The sequence below is a fragment of the Trichechus manatus genome, unplaced genomic scaffold (genome assembly GCF_000243295.1).
Source record: "Trichechus manatus latirostris isolate Lorelei unplaced genomic scaffold, TriManLat1.0 scaffold00028, whole genome shotgun sequence".
Taxonomy (NCBI): Eukaryota; Metazoa; Chordata; class Mammalia; order Sirenia; family Trichechidae; genus Trichechus; species Trichechus manatus.
The window spans coordinates 1,978,649-1,988,077 of NW_004443964.1; the positions used below are offsets into that span (position 1 = coordinate 1,978,649).

Here is a 9,429-nt window from a genome sequence, read left to right on the forward strand (position 1 = left end):
ACAGAAGCTCACTTCTTCCTCCACAGGGGTTTCAGTGACTGTAATCTTATGAAGTAGATGGCCAGGTCTTTCTTCCTCAGTGCCACTGAGTGGATTAGAACCTCCAACCTTTCAGTCAGCAGTCGAGGGCAAACCATTTGGGCCAGCCAGGGACTGAATTGGGTGGAGCAGCTGTAAATTGCATGTGAGGGGGTGGGGCCGCTTCAGGTGGGCTGGTGGGGTGCAGATGGACTGTAAGGGAACATGCACGGCTCTAACGGTGGGGAATCATTTCAGTCATCCTGGCCGGGGGTCAGGACTAAGGCATTGTGACAGGAGCAGAGAATGACAGAGGAGTCCAAGGAACATTCTGGAATGAGGGAGGAGCCCAAGGAACATTCTGGAATGAGGGAGGAGCCCGAGGAACATTCTGGAATAGGTCAAAAGAATCAAGGCACAGTCCCAGGGGTTGGCAAGAGTTCAGAAAGTGTTGGTGCTGAAGACACATGGGGGAGGGGGTGTTGGAGGGCACCCCCTTGGCTTTGGAGATTACTTGGAGGCGTGGTTGGCGGGCAGCCCCAGTGTATGGGCCAGACGGACCGGACCTTCGGGGGACTGGCCAGGGGAGCCAGCCCGTGGAGGAAGGAGCTGCTCTGAGACAAGCTGGGTTCTCCACAGGCCCGGGGGAGACACACGGAAGAGCCGGCTTGTGGGTGGCCCTCCAGAGGGCCTGCAGAAACAGATTCGGGGGGTAGGGTCACCCTCCACGTAGATACATCTTTGGGGGTTTGAGCAAAAGGGGGCCAGGGAGAAGCAGCGGGGCCTTGGGGGTAACTGGGCCGCCGCCCCCAGCCTCCCCCACGGGGACCGCCCGTTCGTTGCCTGCTCCCAGGCTGACCTCGCGCCAGGGCGGAGGGAGCGCAGCACTCGCCGGCCACACGGTGGCGCTACAGGACAGCCTGACCGCCTCTAGGTCGCCGGCGCGAGGATCCGCAGACCCGGCTGGCTCCCAGCTGAGCAGCACCGCCCTCCGCTCCCCAGCCACCAGGCAGGAAGCGGCCCCTGGGGTCCTCCTGGGACCCTGGCCCTGGTGTTGGCTCCTTCACGCAGAGCCACAGGGAGGGAGAGGCTCCAGGATGCCCGGGTGGGGGTGGGGTAGGGTGGGGGTGGGTGTCCGAACATGGACACGTGGGCAGGAAGAGGAGCCCTGTGCAGTGCCACAGGCTCCCCTGGGCTTGGCAGCTCACTCACTCATTCACGCCTTCACTCATTCATTCACTCACCCTTCCTTCCTCCCTCTCCCCCTCCTTCCTTCTTTCCATACCCACCGTAAACTTGCAGGCCCTGTCTGGACTCCAAGGGACAGGATGTACGTGACCCCTGATGTCCAGGAGCCTGCATGGGGGGTAGGGTGATGTGATGGAGTGACTAGGGGTGGAGGGACAGTGGGGAGACAGAGAAGGGACAGCAGGGGAACAGAGGGACAGAGGCGGACGGGGGGACAGAGAGGGGACAGTAGAGGGACAGAGGAGGGGCAGTGATGGGAACAGTGTGGGAACAGCGAGGGGATAGAAAGGGATGGGGACAGAGGGAGGACAGTGAGGGGACAGAGGGGGACAGTGACAGGGACAAAGGACAATGAGGGGTCAGTGGGAGACAGGTGACAGTGACAGGGACAGAAAGGGGACAGTGGGGGACAGGGGACAGTGAGGGAACAGTGAGGAGACGGTGAGCACAGCCAGTCACATCCCCTCTTTGGGCTGTCCTGAGTCTATCTCACTGCTCTGGGCCTGCACCTCCAATACAGCTGTCCTGAAGCCTTCTGCCTGCGTCCTGGGCAGTCCGAGGGCCAGTCCCATGTGCTCCCCATCAAGGGTGGGCTGGCAGAGCACAGCCGGGTGATGCCTGCAGCTCCTGAGGTGGGCGGTGGGAGGCAGGTGGGTTCCACTGGTTTCAGGCACACGCACACACACACGCACACACACACACACATTCTGAGGTTGCTGCGCTGGCCACACAAGAGACTCGGCCCACCTCAGCCCGCTCCCCCCACTGAAGCTGCCTGATGCCTCAGGGACCACCCAGCCCTGACCTGCAGTGACCGGGAGAGCCCAGGGGTGTGCTCTGTGCACAGATCACGGAGAGAAAGCAGGGGTGGGCTCAGCATGAGGAGACGAGGTCGTGGTGGGACGTTCAGCCTGGGCCCTGTCATGGATTGTTCCCCCAAAATATCTGTCAACTTGGCTGGTCATGATTCCCAGTATTGTGTGATTGTGTACCATTTTGTAATCTGATGTGATTTCCTTATGTGTTGTAAACTCTGTCACTATGATGAGGTTATACTGATGAGGTCTACAAGATTGGATAGTGTCTTAAGCCAGTCTCTTTTGAGATCTAAAAGAGAGAAGCGAGCAGAGACACATGGGAACCTCATACCACCAAGAAAGCAGTGCTGGGAGCAGAGCGTGTCCTTTGGACCTGAGGTTCCTGCGCAGAGAAACTCCCAGACCAAGGGAAGATTGATGACACGGACCTTCCTCCAGAGCTGATGGAGAAAATGTCCCCCTGGAGCTGACGGCCTGAATTTGGACTTGTAGCCTACTGGAGTGTGAGAGAGTAAACTTCTGGTAAAGCCATCCACTGGTGGTATTTCTGTTACAGCAGCACTGGATAACTAAGACAGGCCTGCACGCGGCCGTGTGAGCCGGGTTTGTCATCGGAACCCCACACCCTTCTCTGGAACTGGGGCTGGCCCAGAGGCCATGGGGCAGGTGGGACACAGGATGGGCGGTGTCCTGAGCTGGGCCTGCACTCTGGCTGGGGTCACTCAGCCAGCTATGGGCTCTGGGCCGGGCACACTCCCTTGGGGTCTGTTAGGGTTGAATTGTGTTCCCCCAAAAGATGCTCAGATCCTGACCTGTGAATGCGACTTGTTTGGGAATAGGTCTTTGCAGATGTAAGTGGTTAACATGAGGTCATGCTGGAGTCGGGGGGCCCTGATCCAATATGACGGTGTCCCTATAAGAGGAGACATAGACAGACACAGAGACGCGGACCCAGGGAAATGGCCATGTGCTGGTGAAGGCAGAGATGGAGTGATGCGGCTGCAAGCCCAGGAATGCCTGGGGCCACCACGAGCTGGATGAGGCAAAGAAGAATCCTCCCCAAGAGGCTTGGCGGAGCGCAGCCCTGCCCACAGCTTGGTTTCGGACTTCTACCCTCCAGACGGAGACCTGGTGGCGCAGTGATTAAGAGCTAGGCTGCTAACCAAATGTCAGCAGTTCGAATTCACCAGCTGTTCCTTGGAAACCCTATGGGGCCATTCGACTCTGTCCTATAGGGTCGCTATGAGTTGGAATTGACTCGACGGCAACGGTTTTTTTTTAACCTCCCGACTGTGAGAGAGTAAATGTCAGTTGCTTGTGGACTTGATTTGGCCGCCCCAGGAGGCCAGTCCAGGGTCTGGGAGCCAGGCCTGGGGTGTGCAGGGGTGGTCCCGTGACGTGTGGGCTGAGGGTGGGATTTCGGACCCCCTGAACAGGAGGCTGCGAAGCCACACACTCTCCTCCTCCACAAGGAAACAGCACCTGACGGGTTCAAAGGGCCAGCTCTGGAAGGTTCTACTGGCCGGAAGGGTGAATGGAGCCCATCCAAAAGAGCAAGATCTCTTTGCTTCCAGGATGGGTGCGGCATCCCGGCTCCATGGCCTCGATGGGGGCTCCATGTTGGCCCCCGGAGTCTGGGATGGGTTGGTGCCCTGGAGCCCCAGGTCCATCTTGGGAACATAAAGCCCCCCACCCAACCCCGTCTGTGGTGGCAGGCAGACCCTGGCTCCCCAACAGATCCGGGACCTTCATCAATGGCCAAGGGCGTCCTTCTCTCTGTGGACGCTGCTGAGGCTCTAATGCTGCCTCGTGTCCCCGGAGACGACCCAGCCGGGGGCTGACATAGACCCTCACTTTAACATTGCCTGGGGTCCTCTCTGTGGAGCCCCGAGGAGGTGGGGGGCGCCCAGGGCTCCCTCCTCCCCCACCTGCTGCCTCCTCCAGCCCTGGGTCTGCTCACTCACTCACTGTCCCCTGGGAGAAGGCTGTGAGGCCTCCAATCCGTAGTGGCGGCTCACGTCCCGCCCACAACTCGTGGAAGAAATGAACCTGCCTGCAAGGCAGAGAGAGTGCCGGAGGGGCCTTCGCTTCCCAGCGCACCTCCCTCCCCGGGCTCTGGGCTCTCAAGTCCTGGGGGAGCGGCCCCTCTTCCTCCCTCTGACCGGCAGGCCACTGTGCCCCCTCCGACCCCACCCAGCTTGGCCCCTCCAGACAGGGGTTGCTGAGGCCGGGGTGGGGAGAACAGAGGTGCCCTTTGTCCAGGACACCTTTTGCCCATGGCACCCTGGGCGTGGCGGGGCCTGCCCCTGTGGAGCGGGTCTGGGAGCACCCCAGCAGGGAGGGGGACCCACGCGTGGCTCCATCTTGGGTAACCCCTACTGAGAGGTCTTGGCAGCTCCATCCCGAGGGTCCGGTGCCTGCTCCGTTGGCCAGCTGCCCAGCACAGCCCAGGTGGATGTGAGCGCCATCTGGTCCTGGTATGCACAGCAGGGGTGTCTGCCCCTGAAACAGCAGGTCGGCCCCCAGATGAACACTTGGACTGGCCTGAGAGCCTCCCTGCGCGCCGCCTGGCCAGGCCGAGACGGGGGTCCCAGCTGTACGGGTGGGGCGTGGGGCCTGGGCCAGCCCCTCCTTTTCACGCACACACAATTTGTCCCCGAGTCCCGGTGACAGAAAAGCTGAGGCTAATGGGAAGAATATTACTCTTTCAGCCGTGGCGCAGCACACGGCACATGCTGGGAATCCTTGTCTGAAACAAACCCGATCCTTGGAATTGGACCTCCGGGTTCCCATGACAACCAGCCCCCTCTCCTATCCAGCGGCTGGAGTCTCGCGGATTCTGGTCACCTGGCTGGCTGCCCATACCCACAGACGCTCTCGAGGTGGGATGGCCGGTGCCCACCCTGGCAGCCTCGGCCTGTCCTGGCGCCTCCTCCTCCAGCCCCCAGCCCAGCCCAGCCTGGCCCGGCCCCACCTCCCGTCTGCCCCTAGGGCTCCCCTTGTCCCCCACCCAGCACTGGGGGTTCTGCTTGGTGGGCAGTCCTAGGCCTGCCGCCTGTAGACAGAGGGTGTGGTCGGCCATCCTGCTCCCAGACCAATGAACGTGTTGGGTGGCGTGGCACGGGGAACAAGGATGCTGAAGGAGCTAAGGTTGCTCAGGGGCTGACCTGGAGACAGGAGATTGTCCTGGATTATACCGGTGGACCCAGTGTCATCACAAAACCATTGCCGTTGAGTTGGTCCTGACTCACGGTAGCCCCATGTGTCAGAGTAGAACTGCTGCATAGGGTTTTCCTGACGGACACAGATGGCCAGGTCTTTCCCCCGGGAGCCACCTGGTGGGTTCAGACAGTAGCCTTTCCTGTTAGTAGTCAAGTGCATTAACCGTTTGTGTCACCAGGGACCTCTATAATCAGAACGCGGAAGACGAGGCAGATGAGGGGAGTCAGAGAAGGATGGGATCACCGCTGCTGGCTTTGAAGGTGGAGGTGCCACGAGCCAAGGAAAGCTGGCGGCCTCTGGCAGCTGGAAAAGGCAGGGAAACGGACCCTCCCCTGGAGCCTCCAGAAGGGACCAGCCTTGCAGGCACTGTGACATCTTGGACTTGTTCTGCCAGACGGGACGATGTATCTGCTGTTCTGAGCCAGCAGCATTGGTGTGACTTGCCACAGCAGCACAGGAGGTAATGCAGAGGGGTCTTACCCACCCCACGACCTGGCCCTTTCCTCCCACCATGGCCCCAGCTCCTGGGTGGCTGCTGTCCCCCAGGACCTCTCCCCGGTTGCACCCATGCCATGCGCCTGTGCTGCGGCTCTCATGTCTTGGGAACAAGGGAGGACAGGCACTCAGGTGTCAGAGCCACGTGGGGCTGGAGGTGCCAGCATGTGTGGGGGGCAGTGACATCACCCAGGAGCCGCTGAGCCTCTCCAGGTGGGGACCTCGCCAGTGGTGACCCCGAGCCCTCGTCTGGGCAGTGGCCATGGCAGGGACGATGGTGCGGCCGGCCTCAGCACTGGGCAGCTGCATGGACCTGTCCCCAGGAGCACCCCAGCCCCCACCCAGGGGTGCAGCAGGGTCTCTACACATGGCCTCGGTCTGAGTGCATGGGTTAGGTCTGCTCCTGCTGCCTGAGGCTCCATCTCTTGTCTGGGGGTAACGGAGCCATCCCTTGCTGCCTCCAGGGCCGAGAGAGGTGTAAGGACCACCGAGATGACCCCCAGGACCCTTGGGCAGCCGTCACTGTTCACACCCCTACCCCCACCCCCTGGTCACCTGACTGCACCGCCATCAGCCCTGGACACCCTCAGCAACACTCCCGGCCCCCGCAATGACCCTGGGGCTACTCCTGGCTCCGGTGGCAATGCCCCATTCCTGAGGAAGCTCTGCGGGCTGGCCCTGGCCTTCGGAACGGTCAGGAGTTGGGTGACGGCTGTGAGGCCGCAGGGCCCGGGCACACCAAGCAGGAGGATGCTCGGGCCCTGTCGGCTCGCTCATCCATTTGGGTGTTTTCTTGGACAAACTGTCCACACCCAGGGCTGGGAGTGCTGCCCCAGGGAGGTGCAGGCGCCTTTTGCTGTCCACTCCTGCTGACAATGAGCAAGGACATCGCCTGCCCGAGGGACACAGCAGGCCCCAAGCTCCGAGGCGGGTCCCCTGGGGACAGGCCTGGCTGTCTGCAGAGAGGACTGCACCCGGGCTCCCATGCGCCCTCTGCCCCCACACTCCTGCAGCCCGGCTGGAGCCGAGCCTCCGGGGTTGGGGGGGAGGTCACAGTGGCGCGGAGCAAAGCGACTCGACTTGCAGCCAGTGTGGCAGACACAGCCTTTCCCCGAAAGACGGAGCCCAGCCAGTCCCTCCGCGTTCACGTTTATTGACGGCTTATCCTTTGCGCTCACTTGCATGTGTTTCCAAAGTCTCTCACTTCGCATTTCGGTAAAATAAATAGAGACAAGGGAGCCTTTAGGTCGGCGCGCTCTTGCGCCCGGTCAACTTCATGATTGAGTTTTCGCATCAGCCCTGTGAACACCCGCCCGGGACAGATGTGCACCCACCCGTGCGGCCCCCATGGGCTCCAGAGCGGACCGCGGGGCCGAGTGGGCAGTGGGGCGCAGGCGGCCGAGGTGTGGGGCCTCCCCCGCGCGCCGCCTGCTGTTGGCAGGGATGGTTTTTGTGTCAGAACAAACAGATGCGCACGAGGTTAGGATCAGTGAGTCAGCTACTACTGGGTCAGTGTCTGTGGGCAGAGCTAAGCTTCTGGAAGGACCCAGGCCACCCCCTGGGGCCCCACACGCTGACTGGGGCTGTCCAAGCTAGTGGTCCTGCCTGGAATCCTGGGGGCCAGTCTCTCAGGGTCTTTCCGACTCCTCGAGGCTCTGCCCCCAGAACATGGCCGCCCAGCTCCAACACAGACACCCAGGCCACAGTGCCCAGCCCAGCACTGCTCACCAGTCACTCTGGGCGAGGGCAGAACCGTCACCCCAACACCAGGGAGCAGATGTCCCTTCATGACTGTTATTCATAATCCCACGGTTGTGGGCCTTTTACTGGCAGACCCCACACCTGTCTGCTGAGTGCTCAAGATTCCCAAGAAAAAGGGAGAAACACTTTCCAAAGTATCAGCGTTGCACCTCTGTTTTGTTTTCAAAGCACTGTCGGTCTGCAGCCACTCAGCCGGGTCTCTGGCCCTTCCTGGGGGGAGTTAGCACACAGCTCCCCTCGGCTCACGCTCGCACGCACACACCCACACTGGCACCATGTACACACATACACACGTGTGCACCCACCCACATACACACCCACCCACACTAACACGTGCACACTTGCCACACTAACACGTGCACACCCACCCACACATCCACACGTGTGCACACCCACACTAACATACACGTGCTCACCTACCCACCCACACTAACGTGAAGACGTGCACACCCACCCACACCAACACACACGTACACTTGCCTGCACTAACATGCACACACGTGTGCAGACGCCCAGACCCACAGTGCACGCTCGTGTGCACACATGTGCACTTAGTGCAGACATGCACACCCACACGCACACCCGCAGACACCGACACACACCGAAGCTTCCCCAACGAGCTCCTCTGCGCGGCAGACTGCCAGACGCTTCAGTTACACAGCACGTGGGACAAAGGGCTGGAGGGCCGTCACCCGGGAACGCAGCCTGATGTTGACCCACAGCTGCTCTGGGGGGATCTAGTGCCTTGGTATCCACACACGTGTGCAGGCCTGGGCGGGGACTATGGTGCTCACACATACATGTTGACACGTGTGTAGGACAGGTAGGGAGAAGACTGGTGTCTGCATGCATGTGCGCATGTGTACTGGACCGGGTGGGGGGCTAGAGTCCCAGCACATGCATGTACATGCGTGTGTGGACCTGAGTGAGGGGCCGTGGTCCCCACACATACATGTCACGCGTGTGCCAGGGCTGGGCAGGGGAGAGCAGCGTCTCAGAGAGAAACCAGCTGCGGGGGGAGGCAGTGGCCAAGTGACCAAGGACCCGCCTATCTGTCCAGGCCACAGGCCTCACTCCTGCTGTGACTGCCATGAGGGGCTGTGACTGGGAGCACAAGTCCCGCCCGGCAGGGGAGTCTGCCAGCTCGCCGGAAGGGACACCGGGAGGGACGCCGGGCCCCGGGTGCGCGCAGCTCAGGGCGGCGTTTCCACCTTCCCTTTGTGGCCTCCTCATCTCCAGCCTCCTCCCGCCTGCTCCGGGCGCTCCCGGGTGCACGTGGGCAGCATCTCCTCCTCACTCGCTCGCTGGGTCTCGGCCAGACAGGGGCGGCATGGGGCCACCAAGCTCCAGGCTGCCTGTCTGCCAGGACAGGAGCCGGCCGCCCTGTGCTCCATCAATGGAGAACGACACAGCTGTGCTGCCCCGTGAAAGGCCTCAGGAGAAACACCCAACAGGAGAGGGGCTGGCCGTCCTCAGGCGGGGTCCTGTGTTCTCAGCCGAGCGGCGGCCGTGCCACTGGGCCAAAGTGACAGCCGTAGCCCTCCCCTCCTGGACTTCCTGGACGTCACAGCGGAGCTGGAGTGCAAGTCGCCTCCCGCCAGCAGCTCAGTCAGGACTGAGGTGACGGCACGTGCGGGCAGCCCCGCGCCCCGGCTCCCTCTATGTACACGGCGGGGCAGCCGGCAGGGCCGGGCCGCTATCTGACGCGCTTCTCCACTGAGTACACGGAGAGGTAGTGATCATTGCTTCCGACCGCCAGGTGAGGCTGCAAGAGAGGCAGGGGTGAGGGGCGGCCGGGAGCTGGGGACGCTGCACCCCGAGACAGAGCAGGGGTGAGGGGCGGCCGGGAGCTGGGGACGCTGCACCC

The 9,429-nt window shown here is 61.8% G+C and overlaps 1 protein-coding gene across 1 annotated transcript in view; it reads right to left on the reverse strand.

The window, feature by feature from the left end:
- Positions 1–9,118: 9,118 nt before the first annotated feature.
- Positions 9,119–9,429, reverse strand: part of RPTOR (regulatory associated protein of MTOR complex 1) — a 425,613-nt gene continuing 425,302 nt past the window's right edge. Inside the window, 1 exon segment of the mRNA XM_023729162.1 lies at positions 9,119–9,327. Coding sequence (XP_023584930.1) covers positions 9,259–9,327 — 69 coding nt within the window. The 3' untranslated portion in view covers positions 9,119–9,258.